Source organism: Physeter macrocephalus, chromosome 11 (genome assembly GCF_002837175.3).
Source record: "Physeter macrocephalus isolate SW-GA chromosome 11, ASM283717v5, whole genome shotgun sequence".
Classification (NCBI taxonomy): domain Eukaryota; kingdom Metazoa; phylum Chordata; class Mammalia; order Artiodactyla; family Physeteridae; genus Physeter; species Physeter macrocephalus.
In genome coordinates, this window is record NC_041224.1 from 141,475,838 (window position 1) to 141,500,619 (window position 24,782).

General features: G+C 36.1%; 1 protein-coding gene across 1 annotated transcript in view; it reads left to right on the plus strand.

Annotated features, from left to right (window-relative positions):
- The window catches only part of LRRC9 (leucine rich repeat containing 9), a 95,216-nt gene that overhangs the window by 21,802 nt on the left and 48,632 nt on the right, over positions 1-24,782 (plus strand). The window contains exons 10-16 of the mRNA XM_024133083.1: positions 271-447; positions 779-896; positions 4,648-4,780; positions 7,325-7,447; positions 8,058-8,173; positions 14,655-14,867; positions 19,813-19,932. Coding sequence (XP_023988851.1) covers positions 271-447; positions 779-896; positions 4,648-4,780; positions 7,325-7,447; positions 8,058-8,173; positions 14,655-14,867; positions 19,813-19,932 — 1,000 coding nt within the window. The remainder of the gene's footprint in view (positions 1-270; positions 448-778; positions 897-4,647; positions 4,781-7,324; positions 7,448-8,057; positions 8,174-14,654; positions 14,868-19,812; positions 19,933-24,782) is intronic.

Here is a 24,782-nt window from a genome sequence, read left to right on the forward strand (position 1 = left end):
GGAAGTGTTTTAATAAAGGAGGATTGCTCCATATCTTTTAGTCAGAACAAATATATAATAATTAATAAAAGAACTATTATTTTATGTTTCAAAGTTTAGTGCCTCTTTTACTGATTGAATAAGAACCAAATCAGAGCTATACTATATGACCATTTATCTTTAGCAAAAAAAATAAAATATTAGCTATTACTTTTTTCGTATGTAACTTTGTGTTCTCAACATTTTAAGGAAAATCTCTTTTCTTTGCATGTATTTTGTATTCCCATATAGGTTTAATTCCTGCTATGAATTAATTCTATCACGTTTTTGTACATGGGACTTCAGAACATATGGTATTACAGGAGTGAAAGTAAAACGTGTCATCAAGGTTAACAACCGTATTCTGAGACTAAAATTTGAAGAGAAATTCCAAAAGTTTTTGGACAATGAAGATATGCATGATTCAGAGTAAGAAGTTAACTTCCATAAGGAACATTTTTACAACAGTCTGATTTTATTTTGTAAAAGAAAGTCTTTCTGTTTTAAAAGTTTACAATATTGAAAATATCCTTGTCAGTAAATAGTTCCTTTTCATGCATCTTCCTTGACTAGGATGACCTCATAGTTTATCCACACTGGAGCTCTTTTTGAGACTGAGGAGGAGTGGAAGTTTAATAATGACACTGGAACATCCAGCATAAATGGGAAATATCCTGGGAAAGGCATATGGTCAACTTATCTACAGCTAGGCTTTTCTGAGATCAATTCTAAAACTTTTTCTGTCTTAATTATTCTTAAGGAGCTATCGACAGATGCTGGAATGCCTTTTTTATGTTTTTGATCCTGAAGTTACAGTGAAGAAAAAGCATCTGCTACAAATACTTGAAAAAGGATTCAAAGACAGTGAAACGAGCAAGGTAGCATAAAATGTCATTTAGAATAATGCTTTCTTCCTAATGAATAAAGCTTTGCCACTGATTAAGCGTGATTTGATTCTCAATGCTTTCATTCATGTTATAGCAAACTTATACTGTTTCACAGAAAGCTTAGTGCTATCATGGAAAGTACAATCCCTCAGTATCCGAGGGGGATTGGTTCCAGGACCTCCCACAAATACTGAAATCCAAGGATGCTCAAGTCCCTTATATGGAATGGCATACTATTGGCATATAACCTATGCACATCCTTCTGTATACTTTATGGTTTTTTTTGTTTGTTTGTTTGTTTTTTGTGGTACGCGGGCCTCTCGGCCTCTCCCTTTGCGGAGCACAGGCTCCAGACTCGCAGGCTCAGCGGCCATGGCTCAAGGGCCCAGCCGCTCCGCGGCATATGGGATCTTCCCAGACCGGGGCGCGAACCCGGTTCCCCTGCATCGGCAGGCGGACGCGCAACCACTGCGCCACCAGGGAAGCCCCTTATGTATACTTTAAATCATCTCTAGATTACTTGTAATACCTAAAACAATGTAAATGCTATGTAAATAGTTGTAAGTACAATGTAAATTCTATGTAAATAGTTGTGGAAGCAGGGCAAATTCGTTTTGCTTTTTGGAACTTTCCAGAATTTTTAAAAAATATTTTCAATCTACAGTTGGTTGAATCATGAATTACTTTATCTTCATGATTATGTATTTAATCTTTCTAGGCATCTTATATTTTATATTGTGATCCTTTTGTGGATGATCTTGAAATCCACTTCTTTAATCTGTTTTAAACTCTCCAAGGTCTTCTCCATCTTGAAAAAATTCATTCAGTTAACACTGCTGTGCTTTCTATCATCTTATTTTTCTCTTTACTTTTACTGCCACCATTTCTTTATTCTCTACTTCATTTTCCCCACCTTGATACTGATATTGCTTTATCCTTGGTCACTCCTGAGCTCCAAAATATCCAATCAACCTTTCTCGGTCCTCCACCCATTTGACGAGGCAGCTGTAGCACACTGGTATAGCGCAGTGTTTCCTAATCCTTTTCTCATCATGGCACGCGTAAAATCAAAGTATTGCTGCATTTGAATCCTGGCTTTCCTACTCACCAGCTGGGTGACTTCACCTCTCTGTGCCTGTTTCATCCATTCTGTAAAGTGAAGATAATAATAGTATCTTCTTAACAGAATGGTTAGGATTTAGTGAGATATGTGCAGAAAGGTTCTTGGATACTTGTTCATAGCATCATTATTCACAATAGCCAAAAAGTAGAAGCAACCCAAATGTCCATTAACAGATGAATGGATAAATAAAATGTGGTTTATACATACAAGAGAATATTATTCAGTCATAAGAAGAAATCAAATTCTGATACATGCTACAACATGGATGAACCTTGAAAACATTGTTAAGTAAAAGAAGCCAGACACAAAGGGACAAATACTGTGTGATTCCACTTACATAAGATATCTAGAATAGGCAAATTGGTAGAGACAGAAAGTAGAATAGAGGTTACCAGGGGATGGGGAGGATAGAGGGACAGAGAGTTATTGTTTAATGAGTATACAGGTTCAATTTGGGATGACGTTCTGGAAATGGATAGTGGTGATGGTTGTACAACATTGTGAATGTACTTAATGCCAATGAATTGTACACTTTAAAATGGTTAAAATGGTAGCTTTTACCTTATGTGGTTTTTTTTACCACAATAAAAAAAAATCACCAAAAAAGCTTTCCAACCTCTTGGTGGAGAATAAATTGGAGGGAGTAGAAGCAATGACAGGGGCACTATACGGGGGAGGTCCTACAGCAGCTCAGGCCAGAGATGATGGTGGCTTCAGCAGGGTGGTATAGTGAGAGTGCCCTCACTGTACTTTCTGGAAGAGAAGTAGGAAGGAGGTGAAGAATTGAGGAAGGCGAGTGAAGTGCTCAGGGTCATATCAGAGAACTCTGAACCATCATGGGCACAGAGGGTAGAGGAAGGATGGGGCTATTTCTGTGTGTTTTCTGCCTGCCAGACACTGTGCTAGCACTTTATCCCCTGCATCTCCTAAAGGAGATACAATATCTCTAATCCTTCCAGCAGCACTCTACACTGCTCTGTCCAATATGGTAGCCACCACCCACATGTGACTACTGAGCATTTGAAATGTGACTGGTCAGAATTAAAGTGTACTAAAAGTTTAAGACATATAATACCAGTTTTTGAAGACTTAGTACAGAAAAAAAGACTATAATTTCTTATATTGATTACATATTAAAATAATAATATTTGCAAAATATTAGATTAAATAAAATATATTATTAAAATTTACCAAAAATGTTCCTACACCAGTTCCTGCCACATAGAAAATTTTTTATTAAATTCACCATTATTGCTGAAACATTTGATTATGAGACTGACATGCAGCCTTCTGTGCTAAGGAGGCAGGTTACTGCTGAAACATTTGATACTTTTGATTGCTCTTTCCATTTTGAAACCCTCCTTTAGCATCCATACACTACTGTTATCCTCACATTTTTCTGACTGTCCCATCTTTGTTTCCTTTTCTTTCCCCGTCTTGCCTCTAAACAAGAAAATACCAGAAAGTTAAAGTTTACTATTCTGCCCTTCTTTCTCCACACACCATCAATTACTCTCATTGTTAAGATCTTAGAAATGGGGGAACATAATTGGCTAGAAAAATCACTGGGTAGCACAAAGATCAGATAAGCTAAATTTCTATGTTATGGTGTGCACACAATGAGTACAGATTGATATTTATGTTCTGCATCATTTAAGAGATGGGATCTGATTAAAAAGATATGCTGTGTAAGCAGCTGAGAAGGAGGATTTGGCTTAGTTTGGCAGTGTCTGGTCCAGGCAGAGAGCCATGCACATAGCCTCTATCTAATGGATTTTTAGTGATGTTCATGGGAAATCTGAGATTATAATTACTAGAATGTGGAATTTGTGATCAGATGAGCCACATTTTAGTATTTATTTTTCTAAATCTCTTTGAATAACAGATTTCAATAAGAAAATAGGCAATTCAGCATTTATATAAAAGATATATTTTAGATAATTTGGCTACTAATATTAGACCTGAGTCCAAATCATGACTTTGCCAATTTCTGCTTCAGTCCTTGGATAGATCATATAATCTCTCTTAGGTCTAGTTTTTTTTTTTTTTACTGCTAAAAATAGAGATTTTTGTTTGTTTTTTAGAGCTGCTTTCACAGCAAGTAATATGAATATTCTGATAAAACACTTTTAAAGAAATAACTCTAATCACAATGCAAACTAAAATTTCCATGCATTAGCACAATTAGATGTATCTGGAAAATAATGTAGATTATTAGACCAATTATTAGACTATTTATTTATTTAAATAAGAATCTTCAGTGTAATTTCCCACAGAATTTTCTTTTTGGAATTTGCACAGTTGCTAGTGGAGTATCCTTGAAAACGTGCAAAACTATAGCTCCTGAACCACACAGAGTGGTCAGTTTTGACTCTGGCTGGTTTTACAGGAACAAATGTTGTTCTGTATTACTTTTCATAAATCTATTTGCATATAAATTTAAAATATATAAATGGTTTTATAGAATGAAGTTGCACCTGAAGGTTATCTACTTCTTTTCAGTGAGTCTGACCTGCAGTTTCCTTGCACAGACACATAAACAAAATGATAAACCATCTTACTAAAGTTGAAGTATTGTCAATCTTGTAAAAATACTCATACTTTGTTTTTTCTTTACAGTTGCCTCTCAGAAAAGAAGCTGTTATTCTTGCTAACAGCCTAAGTATATGTGAGTGTCCCAGAATTGAATTTCTACAGCAAAAGTACAAGGATGAGAAGAAAAACTCTCTTGAGCATGAGCTCTTCAGACATGGTAATACAAGTATGCAGTGTTTCTGAACTTTTAAGTTCTAAGTATTCAAATTCATTAATTATTTGCATAATTTTTTTTTTTTTTTGGCGGTATGTGGGCCTCTCACTGTCGCGGCCTCTCCCGTTGCGGAGCACAGGCTCCGGACGCGCAGGCCCAGCGGCCATGGCCCACGGGCCCAGCCGCTCCGCGGCACGCGGGATCCTCCCGGACCGGGGCACGAACCCGCGTCCCCTGCATCGGCAGGCGGACTCCCAACCACTGCGCCACCAGGGAAGCCCTGCATAATATTTTTGATACTTGGTTTTATCAACCTGGGAGGTTTTCTGAAACCCATTTTATTTAGTGTTTACCAGTGTAATGATACATGACTTTCTGATCTATTACTTTAGTCAGGTTGTCAACAAATATTTACTGAGTGATTATTATCAGCAACATCAATAGGGTGAGACTCATTCGTTAATCATATTTAATCCATCTTATATGAAATAAACACTTTTCATAATCTGCTTTTGTTAATTAAGTTGTCCTAAAAATAAACTTAACATATTTATGTACATGTTATACACACACACACACACACACACACACAAACACACACACACAAACACCATACAAACCCCAAATTCATAGGAAAGAGAAAAGAGAACTTGGCCTATTTATATGATAATCATTATATAAAGCACTCGGGAAGGCAGGCCTTATTTGTCCTTAATTATCAAAATGTAAGATGACAAGAAAACCTGGTTATAAATCCAAAATTGGCTGAAGACATATTGTGAAGTGTGTGGATTGCTTTAAAGTTGCCTTATAGAAGATAAATGTTTGGTATCTTAATTTAGTCACAGTTATTAGTACTTTATTTGCACCTTGAATATATGTAAATAAAAGTACATAAGTCAGTTTGTAGGACACTGCTGGGAGAGGTTCCCAGGTACCCACAGACTGCGGACAAAGACCAGCTCATCATGTCCTCTCTTGTCCCACCCTCTTCCACTTTTCATTCTTCAGTTCCACCAGTATTTATTGAATGCTTACTGGGTATTAGGCACTTGGTTGGTGATAGGGATTTAGTCAATACAGACTAGACAGTTTCTCCTTTATGGTGCTTACAAACAATAATATCCAAATAAATGTAAAATTACAATTATAATAAGAGCTACAAAGATGAAGTATTAATGCATAGTACCAAAGAATAGAAAATAAAGAGAATTGATCAGGTCAGGGAGTAAGGGACATCTATTCTTTGGTCTCAACTATCCAACCTTCTGAAGACTGGGTAGTCAGAAATTTGGTTAACTGAATTCTATAAAAGTAATATTCTAGGTTGCAGACTCTAGCTCTGTTAAGATGATTCATGCTGAACTAAATTATGTGTGTTTTGCAGTCTTTCATTCAGTTAATAATAATCAGAAAATTAAGGAGATTACTGAATCTAGAAAGAACTCCTATTTGAAAAAACCATTTGCTTTTTTTCTCATCCTTCTCTATTCTCATTTAAGAAATATCCATGATAGGGACTTCCCTGGCAGTCCAGTTGTTAATACTTCACCTTCCATTGCAGGGGGTGCTGGTTTGATCCCTGGTCGGGGAGCTGAGATCCCACATGCCTTGTGGCCAAAACACCAAAGCATAAAACAGAAGGAATATTGTAACAAATTCAATAAAGACTTTAACAATAGTCCACATCAAAAAAAATCTTTAAAAGAAAAAGAAATATCCATGATGTTTTTCTTGATCCTTCTGGAATATAGTTTCTAAAACAATTAGGTTCTCCCAATTTACATTTCATAACTTGTACATGGTTTTAAAAAGTCATCTGGGGCTTCCCTGGTGGCGCAGTGGTTGAGAATCCGCCTGCCGATGCAGGGGACACGGGTTCGTGCCCCGGTCCTGGAAGATCCCACATGCCGCGGAGCGGCTAAGCCCGTGAGCCATGGCCGCTGAGCCTGCGCGTCCGGAGCCTGTGCTCCGCAACGGGAGAGGCCACAACAGTGAGAGGCCCGCGTACGGCAAAAAAAAAAAGTCATCTGAATACTTTATGCATAGTAATTAGAAGTTGTTTCATAGGATTCAGTGACTCCTAGAGATCCTTAGGATTTAGTGAATTTCAAGGTTCCTTAATATCTAAAGGGAAAAGAAATGTTCATACATTCAGTAGACATATATTGAGTGCCTCTTATGATCTAAGCTATGTGCTGATGATACAGAGATGAATCTTTACCCAGTTAACAAGAACAAATTTCTTAAATTAATTCATAAAAATATTGATAAATATTGTCTTCTTTCCTTCTTCCTTCTCTGTAAAGCTTTGCTTGATATAATCACAGGAAATCTCTTTTATAAACATTTTATTTATGCAACAAATATTTATTGAGCTTCTATTTTGGATCAAGCAGTGTGCTGTGTGCTTTACGGCGGCAGACAAGATAGCCAGGATCTCTACCTTTACAAAATATACAGTCAAGTCTGGGGCCAATAAGGAAGATGATATTGGAAAATTATTCAAATGAATTAGTGTTAAAACATTTTGTTTTTTCATACTAGGCATCCTCCTGATTACAAAGGTTTTCCTTGGCCAGAGTGTTCAGGCTCGTGATCAGGACTCCGTCAGTCAAGCCAACTACCCAATGATTAATTCAGTGTTCATTCCTCGAAAATATTTACTAAGTATGTCTGCCATGAAGATAAATCTATTTTCATCTTTCTGAATACAAAATGTTTTCATTTAATACAGATGCTTACAGTTTAAACTCTATCTAACAAAACTTATAAACTTTTTTATAAAAATCTGTTCCTAGCTACTAATGAACTTCTATATTTCTATTTCCTACTTCAGTGTCATTTATATATGTGTGCATGTAGATTTTTTATTTTGTAAAAGTTTGTTTTATGTTTTATATACACAGATATATATATATGTATAATATATGTATTTCAAAAAATAGAACCCACCCAACTTTTAACAACAAAAAAGTAATATATTTGTCAAAAACTATATGGCTAAACATTGAAAAGTGAAAAAGTATGAAAAGGAAAAGGAGATGAATAAAACTAAACCCTACTAGTCTGTGTAGTGAAAGGGTGACTAGTATTTATAGAATTAAGAAATTGTCTACAGTGGTGGGAAGATATAAGAGAAAAAAACCTCAATGACATAATATTTGTAACTTACTGAGTTTCTTGTTTATTAATCTATGTAAGGGTGAAAAAAGTATATTAAATATCATTTTGAAGAGTGTTTGTTTTGCTTGTTTTTTTTTTTTTAATTTTACCCTAGATTCTATCATGGAACAAAGAAACTGTGATTGCAGCATTCGGCAGTACAAGTGGTTTGTCTTTGATCATGACCGTGTTTTGCCTGAATACATCGTAGAATTTGAGTATATTACAGTGGTATGAATGCATTTTTAAAAAATTTTTCTTTATTTTTTTGGCTGCGGTGGGTCTTAGTTGCGGTACGCGGGATCATCGTTGAGGCATGCAGGATCTTTCATTGTGGCACACAGGCTTCTCTCTGTGTGGCACATGGGCTCCAGGGAGCGAGGACTGTAGCTGTGGCACGTGGGCTTAGTTGCCCCAGGCATGTGGGATCTCAGTTCCCCAACCAGGAATCGAACCCACATCCCCTGCATTGGAAGGCGGATTCTTTACCAATGGACCACCAGGGAAATCCCATGAATGCATTTTAAAAACTGGAATTCCTTAAATGAGAACAGAACAGTAATTTGAAGCCTCATAATGTTATGTTTATAATATATATACAGGCATACCTCGGAAATATTGTGCGTTCAGTTCCAGACCACTACAATAAAGTGAATATTGCAGTAAAGTTAGTTACACTAATTTTTTGGTTTCCCAGTGCATATAAAAGTTATTTTTACACTATACTGTAGTCTATTAACTGTGAAACAGCATTATGTCTAAAAAATATATACATACCTTAATAAAAAAAGTATACTTAATTGCTAAAAAATGTTACTCATCATCTGAGCCTTCAGTGAGTCATAATCTTTCTGCTGGTGGAGGATCTTGCCTCCACCGGGGACGGCTGCTGACTGATCAGGGTGGTGGTTGCTGAAGGTAACGGGTGGCCGTGACAATTCCTTACAATAAGACAACAATGAAGTTTGCCACATCAATTGACTTTTTCTTTCATGATTGATTTCTCTGTAGCATTGCAGTGCTGTTTGATAGCATTTTACCCACAGAACTTCTTTCAGAATTGGAGTCAGTCCTCTCAAATCCTGCCACTGCTTTATCAACTAAGTTTATGTAATGTTCTAAATCCTTTGCTGTCACTTCAACAATCTTCACAGCATCTTTACCGGGAATGGATTCCATCTCAAGAAACCACTTTCTTTGCTCATCCATAAGAAGCAACTCCTCATCTGTAAGGTTTTCTCATGAGATTGCAGTAATTCAGTCATATCTTCAGGCTTTACATCTAGTTCTCTTGCTATTTCCACCATATCTGCCAATACTTCCTCTACTGAAGTCTTGAACCCCTCAAAGGGGTTCCAATCCATGACTGTATTGGAATCCAATGGATTCCAATCCATGAGGGTTGGAATCAACTTCTTCCAAACTCCTGTTAACGTTGTTATTTTGACCTCTTTCTGAATCATGAATGTTCTTAATGACATCTAGAATGGTAAATCCTTTCCCAACAGTTTTCAATTTCCTTTTCCCAGATCCGTCAGAAGAATCTCTATCTATGGCAGCTATAGCCTTACGAAATGTATTTCTTAAATAATAAGATTTGAAATTAGTCCTTAATCCATGGGTTGCAGAAAGGATGTTATGTTAGCAAGCACAAAAAAAACATAAATCTCATTGTACATCTCCATCGGAGCTCTTGGTTGACCAGGTGCACTGTCAATGAGCAGTAGTATTTTAAAAGGAATCCTTTTTTTCTGAGCAGTAGGTCTAGACAGTGGGCTTAAAATATTCAGCAAACCATGTTGTAAACAAATGTGCTGTCATCCAGGTTTTGTTGTCCCATTTATAGAGCACAGGCAGAGTAGATTTAGCATTTAAGGGCCCCAAGATTTTCAAAATGGTAAATGAGCATTGGCTTCAACTAAAAGAGCCCCTAACAAGCGACTCAGCCTGTCCTTTGAAGCTCTGAAGCCAGACACTGACTTCTCCTTTTTGGCTATGAAGGAGATGGCATCTTCTAATATAAAGCTGTTTCATCTACATTGAAAATCTATTTTTTAGATAGAAATCTATCTAAAAATCTATTTTGTGGCGACCTTCATTATGATCTTAGCTGGATCTTCTGGATAACTTGCTGCAGCTTCTACATCAGTACTTGCTGCTTCACCTTGCACTTCTATGTTATGGAGATGGCTTCTTTCCTTGAACCGCATTGAACCAACTTCTGCTAGTTTCAAACTTTTCATCTGCAGTTTCCTCACCTCTCTCAGCCTTCATAGAATTGAAGAGAGTTAGGGCCTTGCTCTGGATTAGGCTTTGACTTAAGGGAATGTTGTGGCTGGTTTGACCTTCTATCCAGAGCACTAAATCTTTTTCCATATCAGTAATAAGACTGTTTCACTTTCTTATCATTCATGTGTTCACTGGAGTGGTACTTTTAATTTTCTTCAAGAACTTTTCCTTTGCATTCACAACTTGGCTAACTATTTGGAACAGGAGGCCTAGCTTTCAGCTTATCTCAGCGTTCAGCATGCCTTCTTCACTAAACTTAGTCATTTCTAGCTTTTGATTTAAAATGAGAGGGGGCTTCCTTGGTGGTGCAGTGGTTGGGAGTCCGCCTGCCGATGCAGGGGACACGGGTTCGTGCCCCGGTCCGAGAAGATCCCACATGCTCGTCCTTTCACTTGAACACTTAGAGGCCATTGTAACCTTACTAACTGGCCTTATTTTAAGACTGTCTTGTCTCAGGTAATAGAGAGGCCCAAAGAGAGGGAGAGAGACAGGGAAATGGCTGGTCAGTGGAGTAGTCAGAACACACACAACATTTATTAAGTTCACCATCTTATATGAGCATGGTTCGTGGCACCCCAAAACAATTACAATAGTAACATCACAGATCACAGATCACCATAACAAATATAATAATAATGCAAAAGTTTGAAATATTATGAGAATCACCAAATGTGACACAGAGACATGAAGTGAGCAAAGGCTGTTGGAAAAATAGCACCGATAGACTTGCTTGATGTCTTCAATTTGTAAAAAATGGCAATAAACCAAAACACAATAAAACAAGGTATGCCTATATATAAATATAAAATGATTATTCTTTAAAGGACTTAATTTTCAAAACAAATCATTATGACACCTAAATATTTTATCATGAAAATATATTACATGAGTAATATATAACTGTAGTCTCACTGGAAAAGATTCAAACTGTATTGAAGAATACAGAATAAACATGAAAATCTGCTTTCACCTCAATCCCACCACCACTCCCTTTCCTGAAGGCATCCACTGTTAATAGCTTTGTGGGTTTGCTTTCAATCTTTTTTTCTGTGCATTTACACATATAACAACATATACCATTTTACGTAGTAGAGTCAAGTTCTAAGTATTCTGTAAATTTTTTGCCTTTAACAATATGTTTTGGACAAATTTCACTTCAGTACACATAGGTCTATACTTCAGTCTTTTGGTGACTTCATACTATTCAGTAATACTCTGATTTATTATTTATTTATTATTACAATTTTATTACTATTTAAAACAATATTTCAGTGAGTATCATTGCAGATGCATCTTCCATACAAATATGGAAGTTTTTCTGCAGCACATATTTGTAGAAGAATTGGCTAGTCAAAGGATATATGGATATATGTGTTTTAATTTTGATAGATTTTGCCAGTACTCTTTACAGAAGTTGAACCATTTTATAAATTTCCAACAGTGTGTGACAGTGCTTGTTTCTTTACATCTTTACCAGCACAGGTATTATCCATCTTTTTGTTTATATCTGATGGCCAAAGAAAGGATATTTTATCCTTTCACGTGCTTATAGATTATTTATAGTTTTATGAATCACCTGTTATATCCTTTGACCATTTTCTATTGGACTCTATCTTTTGTATATTGATTGGAAAAATCTTTATATGCATTCTGGATATTAATCCTTTATCTTTTATATATATTGCAAATGTTTTCTGTCACTTGTATTTTCATTTTATTTGTAGCAAAAAAAGCATTTGTCATTTTCATTTGTAATTTATAAGTTAATTTTTAAGAGATCAGATCTCTCCATCTTTTACATTATGGATTCTGAATTTTATGTCTCATTTCATAAGGCTTATATAAATATTCTCCTTTATTTTCTTCCAGTACTAATATAGGTTGTTCTAAAAATTTTAGCTTTTTTTTTTTGGCTGTGTCGGGTCTTAGTTGCAGTACACGGGATCTTCGTTGAGGCATGTGGGATCTTTTGTTGCGGCGCCCGGGCCCTTCTTTCGTTGAGGTGTGTGGGCTTCTCACTAGTTGTGGCGTGTGGGTTTTCTCTTCTCTAGTTGTGGCGTGCAGGTTTTCCCTTCTCTAGTTGTGGCACACGGGCTCCAGGGCGCATGGGCTCTGTAGTTGTGGCAGGTGGCTCTCTAGTTGAGGCGCCCGGGCTCAGCAGTTGTGGTGCATGGGCTTAGCTGGCCCCGCGGCATGTGGGATCTTAGTTCCCCGACCAGGGATCAAACCCACGTCCCCTGCATTGGAAGGCGGATTCTTTACCACTGGACCACCAGGGAAGTACCTAAAATTTTTAGCTTTTTAATTCTATCTAGAAATTGTTTTATTCTGTGTGAGGTAGGGGAGGTCAAATAATTTTATCCTTAAAAATGGACCAAGCATCATCTTTTTTACTCTATTTTGAAATATTAGCTATCATTAAAATTATTTTAATATATAAGTGGTCTATTTATAGATCCTTCTATTTCTGTTCCATTGATCTGTCTAATCTTGGACACCTATCACATTATTTTGGTTATTACAACCTGATGATATGTTCTGATATGTGAAGGGCAAATTCTCTTCTCCTGTCCCCACTTATATATTTTTTTTAATTCTTGGCTATTCTTGAACATTTCCTTTCCAAATAAAATTTAGAAACAGTTTGTTAAGTTCTATTTAAAAGTCCTATTAGGATTTGATTGTGATTGTATTGAATTTAAATTTAATTTGGGGCGAACTGACTACTTTGTCGTATTGGGCCTCTCATCCACGAACATGTTAAGTTATTCCATTTACTCAAGTCCTCTCCAATATTTTCCTTTATATACATCTTAAACATTTCTTGTTAAGTATAGTTCTGGGCACTTATATTTTATATTGTTATGAAGCGGATTGTATCAGTCAAATATGCTTTCAGCAAAAGACACAGAAATCCAAACAAACAGAATAACTGAAATAACAAGAAGTAGTGAGGCCAAGTCCCTGGCTGTTGTGACTGACTTCAGTGATGTCAGCAAAGAGCTCCACCATCCTTCTGCTTGCCACTTCATGAGCTCTTTTAATCGGAATATTCAGTTCTTTCGTCACCTCTGGGAAGTTTCTTTCTCTTATTCCTTGATCGTTCCTTCTCTTCCATTCCCTGTTAACCCCTCTGGAACCTCTGTTTGTTAAACATTGGACATTCTGAACTGATCCTGCATGTATTTTAATTTTTTTTCTCTTGTATTTACATTTCCATTTTTAAATTCTGTGTTCTGGAAGATGTCCTCAATATTAGCTTCCACTTGCTAATTTGATTTGCTATCATATCCATTTGGTTTCTCAGAACGTTTATTGAATATTTGCTATTTCACTAATTGTTTTTATTTTGACTTCAAAGCATTCACCCTATTCTTTTCTATAGCAGTCTATTCTTTTATAGATGCTTTGTTCTCCCAGATTTTAAAAAATTCTCTTATGGGGACTTCCCTGGTGGTCCAGTGAGTAAGACTCCATGCTCCCAACACAGGAGGCCCGGGTTCGATCCCTGGTTGGGGAACTAGATCCCCCATGCATGCTGCAACTGAGAGTTCGCGTGCCACAACTAAAGATCCCACATGCCGCAATGAAGATCCCGCATGCTGCAACTAGGACCCAGTGCAGCCAAAATAAATAAATAAATATAAAATGAAAAAGTAAAGGGCTTCCCTGGTGGCGCAGTGGTTGGGAGTCCGCCTGCCGATGCAGGGGACACGGGTTCGTGCCCCGGTCCGGGAAGATCCCACATGCCGCGCAGCGGCTGGCATGGCCGCTGGGCCCGCGCGCCCGGAGCCTGTGCTCCGCAACGGGAGAGGCCACAGCAGTGAAAGGCCCGCGTACCGCAAAAAAAAAAAAAAAAAAAAAAAAAAGTAAAAAAAAAAATTCTTTTAGGGACCATTTTGGTTTTTTCTAGACCCATTTCTGTTTGTTCATGTTGTTTTTGCCCATTCATCCACAGTTCTTATGATAATTATTTAGTTGCCTGATAATTACCTAGAGCATCCTCCTGCTATTTTACTTGTTCACTCTGAACATCAAGTTTCTTGGGATCTGCTCTTTGAAGTGGTTATCTCCTGCACATATTTTGGCTGCAGGTTACATTTCTGCTCCTATTTGTCTGTCAGTTCAGTCCCTTCTGATTTATATCTCACAATTTTTAGTCTTTTGTTGGTACCCTCTCCACTGTTCTAAAATATTTTTAAATTGTCTTTTGCTAGTTTTACGGAATTTTCAGCAGGAGGACACACCCATTCTTAGCCCACAATTTTAATCTACTCTCATAGATTTCCTAATGTGATACTCATCATAGATATTACTATATAACAGGAAAAAAAGTTAATTCATCTTTCCGATATAGCCTATTTCTTTTTCAAAATGATAAATACAGCAACCAAATTTTCAACATTTTTGATAAATTTTTTAGGTCAAGCCTCACTCTTTATTTTCTGCATTCAACAATGTTATTCTAGAAGAAAGCAAAAAAAATTCAGAAGGATCAGTATTGTCCCAGGATTTGAAATTTGATGATGAAGTTATAAAAATGGATCCCAGGATCAAGCCCAGACCAAAACTTATTAGCTTGGATGATAAAACAATACTTTCCCTTGCCAAGACTAGTATTTACAGTCATATTGTGGTGAGTATTATGAGGAATAAAATTTGGGGACATGAGCGTTGAATTTGGTCAGAATCTATCGCATGAAATCTAAAGATATTAAACCACCTATCTGATGATGCCAGGCAGCATGCTGTCCATGCTGGGCATGCTTAAAAGTGCCCAGCCCTTTTCTTCTACAGATCAGTGTTGTCCAGTAATATAATATGAACCACATATGTAATTTTGAATTTTCTATTAGCCACATTTTTAAAGATTTTTAAAATTAAAAGGCAAGATTAATTTTAATAATATATTATAGTTAACTCAATATATCCCAAATATTATCATTTCAACATACAGGCAATATGAAGATTCATTAACAGATAGTTTCATGCTAAGTCTCTGAAACCTGGAGTATATTTTACACTCACAGCACATCTCAGTTCAGACACAGTTCAAGTGCTCAATAGCCCCATGTGGCTAGTGGCTATCATAAAGGACAGTGGAGGTCTAGAGGTAGCCTTGTAATTTGCAAGGAATTTCATTCCTGAATAACAAATAAACTCTCTTTAACTGTTAAGATAGTAAGTTTCAAAACAGTTTCCAGGACCAATCAACATAGAATACAGGAGTTTTATCTTTACAAAATTAATCAACAGAATTTGAGTAACTTATTGAAGCAACTTACTTTACACAGAGGAAATTCTATTGAGATATTAAGCCTCCCTCTATATCTTGACTCTCAATCTGTCCATTTCAAATCTGCTACCATTCTGTCCAAACTCCCTTTATCTCCGACCTAGACTACTTCCATAGGGCTACTACACAACTCCAGGAAGCACCATGCACATTGTATTCTAATGTGCTCTTTGGATGCCATTCACTATATAACTTGACTATAACTCAATACAAGTTGTGTGTGTCTGTGTGTTGGGGGGTGGGGAGGTACATGCCTACTAGAGCTATGCAAAAGAGGCCTTGTCCTGCTTCCGCTTTAAGGCCACAACCCATTCTCCATGTTGAAGCCAGAGGAGTCTTTTCAAAATGCAAGTCTGATTTGTCACCCCTCACTACTCCTATTTGAAATGCTCAAATGATTTTCCATTGTTTTAAAAATAAAACCAGAGGGGCTTCCCTGGTGGCGCAGTGGTTGAGAGTCCGCCTGCCGATGCAGGGGACACGGGTTCGTGCCCTGGTCCGGGAGGACCCCACATGCCACGGAGCGGCTGGGCCCGTGAGCCATGGCCGCTGAGCCTGTGCATCCGGAGCCTGTGCTCCGCAACGGGAGAGGTCACAACAGTGAGAGGCCCGCGTACCACAAAATAATTTAAAAAAAAACAAACAAAAAAAACCCAGAGTCCTTAATATGGCCTGTAAGGTTTTCCATGACCTGGTCCCTGGCCTGTCTTTCCACACTCTTCTCATATTACCCTCCCTTTAGCAATCTGTGCTCAGCCTCCTTTTTGTTTCTTTAATGTACCCTGTTTGCAGCCACACAGAGCCTCTGCACTTGTACTGTACTCCTGCACTGTACTCCTGCATGGAATGTTCTCCCCTGACCCCGTTTCTCCTAGTTAACTCCCACACATATTTTTGATCTATACTTAAGCATTAAATCCTTCTCTTACCTCTAGGTCTAGATAAGTATCTAAGTAAGATTCCTTTGTCATATGCTTTGTATCCTTCCTAAACTATAAATTCCACAGGGTCTGAGATTATGGCTGTTCTTAGTCATTTATATTCCCAGCATGAGGGCAACAATATAAGATTGTACAGTGTACATTGAACAAAAGGGCCACACCTAAGGGGCAACTTTCAAATAAGAGTAGTATATTTACTACAAAAATTTTTTGATGACTGTTGGTAAAATTTCTTTTACTAACAAAATCAGCCTATTGCAACAATTTTCTAAAAGCTGGAAAATAAAGGTGTCTTAAGGTAAGGATGCCTTTTTCTAATTTACTCATAAACACTGAGTGGACTAGCATCAACTCTGCCATTATCTAGCACAATACCTAGTACACATGAGATACTCATTAGTTACTTGTTTTAAAACAGAATGTCTTGAGTGGTTCTTAACAAAGAAAGTGGGTTGTTTGCTTGAACCTGCAGAAATAGTAAACAAATTGATATTAACTGATAAATTGATAAGAATACTTAAGAAGACAAACTATTCTTACATGACACTATCTTTCTATGCATGCACTGAAAGCTAAGGTACAGATAAAAATTCAGAAATGATTTTTACCTTGAAAGTCAATTACTTTGCTCCATCGTTACATTTCTAAATCCATTGTTTATGATGACAGTTTTTTCTCAAGTGATTGTGTGAAAGAGAAAGAGAAAGCAAAAAATATTTTTTAAAATAATAAGTGACGTCAACAGTTTTCAGCCTGCTTCTAAAAATATTTGAAACACTTTTTAAAGAAAGTTTATGGGATTGCTTTGGTAAAACTGTGTTAGCATCATCCACCAAATCTTCAAGTCTAGGAGATTGTTGTTACCTTAGAGGATTATTATTAGAGAGGAAGGAAAACTTCATAACATGATGGCAATATCACCACCTTTATCATAAGTGTGCAGTATACTTATTACAGGAGCAATCTGCCAGCTGACAGCATGGAAAAATTGTTTCTGAACTATACTGTCAAGATTTCATATTTGAGTAATGAATTATTGATAATAAAGCTTCAGTAATGAAAGGTTTAATAAATGAATGTGCTCTGATTGGACTGAGCTTCTAGAACATGTATTCCTATAGATTTAAATCGATTAAATAAAAGTTAAAAAAAAAAACAGCACCAGAAGGTAGGTCTTTTTTATTATCTTTGGTTTGTGATAAGAAACAGAGAGGAGAGTTAAGACTTCAGAATACCTTGGCTAGCTTGTGACCTCCACCTGACTGTATTTATTTGGTCAACACGCATAACATAAGAATGGAGGGGCTTTTTCATATTAAATTTGCCTATATTGCTTAAAAGCCAGCAAATTTTCTAGGGTTTCCAGTAAGAATACTAGATATTAGAAGAAGGATATTTAGATATCACACCCTTTGTTCTCCTTTCTTTGTGCCGTTACTGTAAGAGAAACTGAGGGGAGGGTACATACCTCTTATTTTCTTTTCAGTTATCCCCAATAGGTCGAGTTTTACGAGGACATCTATAAAAATAAATAAAATATGTAGAAATAAAAAACACAGAGTAACATAATTTTATATTTTCTTACAGCACAATTAAATACTGAAAATTAGAGTTGTCAGTTATGTCTGGCTTTTGCACTGATTTATTCATTTAGCATTTACTGAGATTTGCTGTATTTTAGGCAATAAAGTTAGTATGGTGGTTCAATGAATAAGTTATTTTCCCTGCCCCAAGGAGATTATTTCAGTGGAGGAGACAGATACGGAAACAAATACAGGAAGTTTGGAGTTGCTGGGAGAGGTCCACAGAAAGAGGTGGGTTTTTTTGTGGATTTTTGAAGGATATGAGAGATTTCGTTGTTTTTGTCTTCCAAGCAGAGGAAATACTTTATCTGTAAGCACATGGTTTTGAAAGATCCTGGTTTCTTCAGGGAACACTGAGGAATTCATTGTGACTAGAACATAGGGTGTGAGACAGTGGAAGTATAGGTGTAGGTTGGACTACAAAGAAGATACATGAGGCTGTGGCTGGAAGAGTAAGAGGTTATAGCTACATCAGGATGGATTTCAGAAGGCAAATTTATAAGTTTACATTCTTTTGTTTAGGGAATAGGCTCTCTGTTTTTAAAGACCCTAACTGATAGCTTGTGGTTAGATTTAACTGTGGTCAGACTGGTGGTATAGAAATCCAGTAGAAACTATTGTAGTAGTCCAAAGGACAAATAATAGTCTGAACTAAGGCACTGTAGTGGTGATGGTATGGAGCGGTTGGTTTAAGAAACATTTCTAGAATCAAATGTATATAGAAAAGAGGGGAAACGGATGATCAAAAATATCTGTTAGATAGTGAAACTCTTAATCAGGATTGAAAATATGGACTGCCAAGCAGATAAGAGATGATGAATTCAATTGTGAATATGTTAAGTATAAGGTATCTGTAGAATCGGTCATATGTGACCTGTAAACTAGTCTGCATAAATTGGCCCTTCTTAATTTTAGCAAAGTTTTGATAACTATTTGACATTCAATTGTTTCTCCCTGCCAGGAATTTAGTTATGTCCACAGTATAATAGGGTATAAGATGGTGGTGGTAAGTGAAGAGGGTTGGGAGGTAGATACCTGATTTTATCATGATACCCATTTGTTGTGAATAGTGTGGTCAATTATATTGACATTTTCTTGTGCCACTATTTATTTTGTAGACTATACATAAATCTTCATTTGATACCATTCACAATGGTATAGTTTAAAGAGAAAAATTATGTAGACATCAGGGTCTCCCCTAAATATAAAAATACAATAACATTCATTTTTATACTGCCCAGGATCAAATGGGCAGGGAAAATCTGGGCCAAATTCTGATGTAGAAACTGTCTTAGACACTCTCCCAATTCCTTCTTTGATGTTGTCTCCCACTTTAACACCCTCAGCCTTTCTTCCTTAGTCCAGTGCCCTCATATGGTTTCCTGTAATCAGGGTGTATCCTTGCCATCCTTTCTCTTGCGAGGCAACCTAGCCAATAACCAAAATCTTTAGGGCCTACACTGTTCACTAACCTGAGAAATAGGTCTGTCCTAATGAATATCAACAAAATATTTAACCATTTTCTAAAAAGAATTTCATGGCGATTATTGATAAACTTAGAGCAAGTGGAAGATCAAATTAATCAAGAACCAGATGCAATGCTGCTATTAGAAACTATACCTTTTAAAATCAGATTATAAAATCAGACTGTATTTTCAAAATTATGTTTTTTTCTCATTGGCTCTCTCTTAATGTTATTTAAATAGCTATAATTTGGATATAATCTGTCTTATTTTTTATTTACATTTTATTTTACTTCAGAGTCTGAATCTACATGGAAACAGCTTGAGTAAATTGAGAGATCTCTCCAAGTTAACAGGACTTCGAAAACTTAATATCAGCTTTAATGAATTTACTTGTTTAGATGATGTATACCACCTGGTAAGAACTGTCTTTTTGAAATTATTTAAGTAAAATAAAATTATTAATTTAATGAATAAATTATTTTTGTAATTTAGACCTCATATATACCACATTAACAGCCCAATTCAGGAACAAAACATACATAAACTATATATATAGTATGTTACTTTCTCTAAAATAGGCCTTAGATTTAGATTCTGTTTACAAACCAAATATACACCTGTGGTCATATCTGATTTCTAGCTACTTGAAAATAAATGTAAAACTACTCCAGACCTGTTTTTAAAATGTCATTTATAAAGTGTCATTTCCAATTTCTTCTGCTCTTTTTTTCTCACTCTTTTTTTTCTCCTTATTGTGAGTCTTTATTTCTTCTTCACTTTCTAGTTTACTACTTCACACCTAATGTTGTCAAGTCTTCCCATCTGTTCATTATCCATATGGTTAGTTCTCTTTGTCTCTGCCTTGTCCCTTCTACCTGCATCACACACATAGATCTTGTTTGATTTGTGTTTGCCTTCTTATAAATCAAGGACAAATACAGTAATACACATGTACACCCAGGTATGGATCTAATCTGGCTTTTGTTTTCCCTGTTATATGTCATATAAAAAAATAATTACATATGGGTTCCAGAACTCCAACCCAGCAACCCCTGTTTCTATAGGTCCCAAGTCACTGACATACCTTTTCAGAATATATCATCATTCTCAGCTCTTGCTCATTCTCTACTCTATCTCTTTGCAACCATGTCAAGGCCCTTGTACTGCTACTTCTGCGACTGTGGTGAGAGATGCTTTGCTTATTGGCCTTAGATTTTAGTATTAACCCCTCTTCCTTTTTTCTTGTACTAAGCCAAAGTCCTTTTTTTTAAATTGAGGTAACATTGGTTTATGACATATAAGTTTATAAAAGTGTGTACAATATTAGATTTCAACTTCTGTATACACTACAGTGTGCTCACCACCAAAAGTTTAGTTTCTATGTATCACCATACAGTTGACCACCTTTACCCATTTTGCCCTCCCTCCACCCTACTTCCCCTCTGGTAATCACTACTATGTTCCTTTTATCTATATGTTTGTTTTTATTTGGTTTGGTTTGTTCATTTATTTTGGGTTTTTTTTACTCCACATACAAGTGATATCATACAGTATTTGTCTTTGTCTGACTTACTTCACTTAGCATAATACCCTCCAAGTCCATCCATGTTGTTGCAAATGGCAAGATTTCATCTTTTTTATGTCTGAGTAATATTCCATTGTATATAAGTACCACATCTTCTTTATCCATTCATCTGTTGATGGACAATTGGGTTGCTTCCATATCTTGGCAATTGTAAATAATGATGCTATGAACATAGGGGTGCATATTTTGAGTTAGTGTTTTTGTACTCTTCAGATAAATACACAGAAGTAGAAAAGCTGGATCATATGGTGGTTCTATTCATAATTTTTGAGGAATCTCCATACCATTTTTCATAGTGGCTGCACCAATTTACATTCTCACCAAAAGTGTATGAGGGTTTACTTTTCTCCACATCCTCTTTTTAATTCTTGCCTTTTTGATAATAGCTATTCTAATAGGCATGAGGTGATATCTCATTGTGGTTTTGATTTGCGTTCCCCTAATAATTAGTGATGAACATCTTTTCATGCACCTGTTGGCCATCTGTATGTCTTCTTTGGAAAAAGCTCCTGTGCCCATTTAAAAAATTGGGTTGTTTGGTTTTTTTGTTGTTGAGTTGAATGAGTTTTTTAATATATTTTGGATATCAGCCCCTTATCAGATATATGATTTGCAAATATCTTCTCCAATTCAGTAGGTTGTCTTTTCATTTTGTTGATGGTTTCCTTTGCTGTACAGAAGCTTTTTAGTTTGGTGTAGTCCCATTTGTTTATTTTTGCTTTTGTTTAGGAGACATATCTAGAAAGACATTGCTAAGACCAACGTAAAAAAGCATACTGCCTATATTTCTTCTAGGAATTTTAATGGTGTTGGGAAACTGGACGGCCACATGCAAAATGGATTAAAGACTTAACTGTAAGGCCAAAGTCCTTTTTAATAGAATTCCCCTTGGGTTTGGTATGCAACTGAGGAAAGAAGGTAGTTTAATAGAGGTCCCAGGACTATATATAAATTTGGGGCATTTTTGTTTAATTTTCTTCTAATGATTTGCTAACAGTTCCAAAGGTTATAACAGGCATTATAATTTTGCTTAGGCACAGATTTAAAGACTAAACTCTTAAGTCATGCAAGGTGAGTGAGCTTATCCAGCTGCCCAGCATGTATTTGCAATGTAGCTTTGTTGTTCTTTAATACAAAAATTTCTTTCATCATCATAGCCTCACAGCCTGCTTATTGGATGACTATTACCACATTCATTTTACCGGTAAGGGAACTGGACAAATTTTATGCCCAAGTGGTATTTTCAAATTTTAGAACTAGTAAAGGTAGCTAGATACAGACCCCTCAGACATTAAGAATCCAGTGTATAAACATGTCTTTAAAAATGACTGTAAGGATCTTCGGATGTTCAGAGAGAGGAGATACTGTACATGTAAAATAAAACACAGATACTGAAAACTACATACTACAAACAAGTGGTTCAGTAAATTATTATAAGGTGAACATGCTTGTTAACTAGCATCCAGGTCAAGAAATAAAACTTTGCCACCTACAGCATAAACCCCTTCTATATGCCCCATTCCTTCAAGAAATCATTATCCTGACTGCTAATAGTTATCCTCTCCCTGCTCTTTTTCCCCTATAGTTCCATCACCCAAATGTGTATCCCTAGCACAGAAATTTGGTTTTCCTTTTTTTTAATGTACTGTATTTTTTAAGTCTCTTAAGTTTCCCTTCTATCCCCTTCTGCTCCCCACTGTTTATCTGTAGAAATACTTGGACCTTCAAAACCAGAGTTTCCCACAGTCCAGACCCTGCCAATTTGCTTACCTATGATACACCCTACATGCCCTCCACCCTCGAGATTTTCTACAAATTGGCAACTGGATCCAGAGATTGGATCAGACTCAGGTTCCATTCCTCTGGCGAGACTACAAGGGACACATAACGTCTAGTTGTCTCACTTTTCTGATTCTAGGAGCCATTATTAATGCCTGTATCTATTAATTCACTGGAGATTACAAAATAGCAACATTCTTATTCTAGAATTTCTTTTTCATTTATTAATTGGAACACTTTTACATAGAGACGTTTCCCCTTATCTATTATTTGGATACCCAGTAGGACCACTCATATAGAAAATGCAGAATAGATGTTAGATTATTTGCCTTTATTTACCAACTTTGAAGATAATGAATTAGTTCCTTACAAATTCCCAAAGATAAGCAATACTTTTTTAGTTTTAATATCATTAGGAATGCAAGGACTTAAACATATTTGATGATATTCAATTTACTGCAATTACTAACATGATTGAAGCTCAAATTTTCTCATCCTTAGCCAGTGGAAGCATCATAAGGTTAGCTCCTTTTGCCATGACCCTAGTAGTCTGTGATAGCTTCTTTGCCGCCTGGTATGAAAGATGTTCCATACACATTTTATGTATTTTTCTGTTGCAGACATGGGATCAACTATTTCTTCAAGGAGCCCTGGTTTCTTTTAGAGAAGTGGTATTTACGGGCCACAATCTGGGTTGGTCATTGTTTCTAGGTCTTTCCATTGGACAGAATTTATTGTGGGGGAGGTGTGTGTGTGTGTGTGTGTGTGTGTGTGTGTGTGTGTGTGGTATATGTGCAACTAAAACTAACCTCATGAATTTATATTGATACTTCCAATTCGAATTTAAGACTGCAAATCATTTAACTTAACCTTTTTCTGTTACTTACATCTATATCTTTTTTCCCCACACCAATAATCCTGATTCTCAGGGAAACAAGGTGATAGAATTAGGATATTTAATAATCACTCATTTGTTTTATCCCCTATTACACACACAACAGTCTCAGAATGATAGCGCTAATACTCTCATCAACATGTTACTGGAAAGATTTTTTTAAAATTTTGTGTATGTTCTTTTTATTCTTCTCTATTTTAAAAAATAATTAAAATTATCATACTATATCTACTTTGTTAGAGCATGTAGCCCTTACACTCTGTACACTCTCCCTTTTAGTTCATTGGTAATTGTGTATTTAATTCTTATCACCAGTTCTTAGGGTGGTATCAAACATTTTGATTGTCTGAAAAATATTCTATTATAGATTCCTCAGGAAGGGCTTATGGAAACAGTATACCTTCAGTTACTGAATGTTGATAATAATTTATCTATGTCCTTTATACTTGAAAGGCAGTTTTGTTAGATATAAAATCCTTGGCTCACAATTTCTTTTCTTGGGCATATTAAATGTTATTTCATTTTCTTCTGGCATAAAGTGTTGTGGTAGAAAAGTCTGATGAGAATGTATAATTTTTTCCCTTGTAAGTCACAGGCTTCGTTGTTCTGGGTCAATATTTCGGATTCACAGTATGCTTTTTCAAAATGCAGATTAAAATAATTTTTTCTTTTATTTTTTTGAACTGGAGGTTTTTAGCAATTTTTCTGTTTCCTTTCTTTGGTTCTCTTCTTTAGGAACTCCCATTATCCATATGTTGAATCTTTATCTATCTTCACTATTTGTCACTTTCTCTTGAGTCCTTTTTATCTCTCCATTTACATTTTAAATTGATTTGATTTTTAAAATTTTCATCTTTTTCACCTTCTATTTACCTTAAGGCACTATTTGTTTTTTTTTCTTTTTTTAACATCTTTATTGGAGTATAACTGTTTTACAATGGTGTGTTACTTGCTGCTTTACAACAAAGTGAATCAGTTATACATATACATATGTTCCCATATCTCT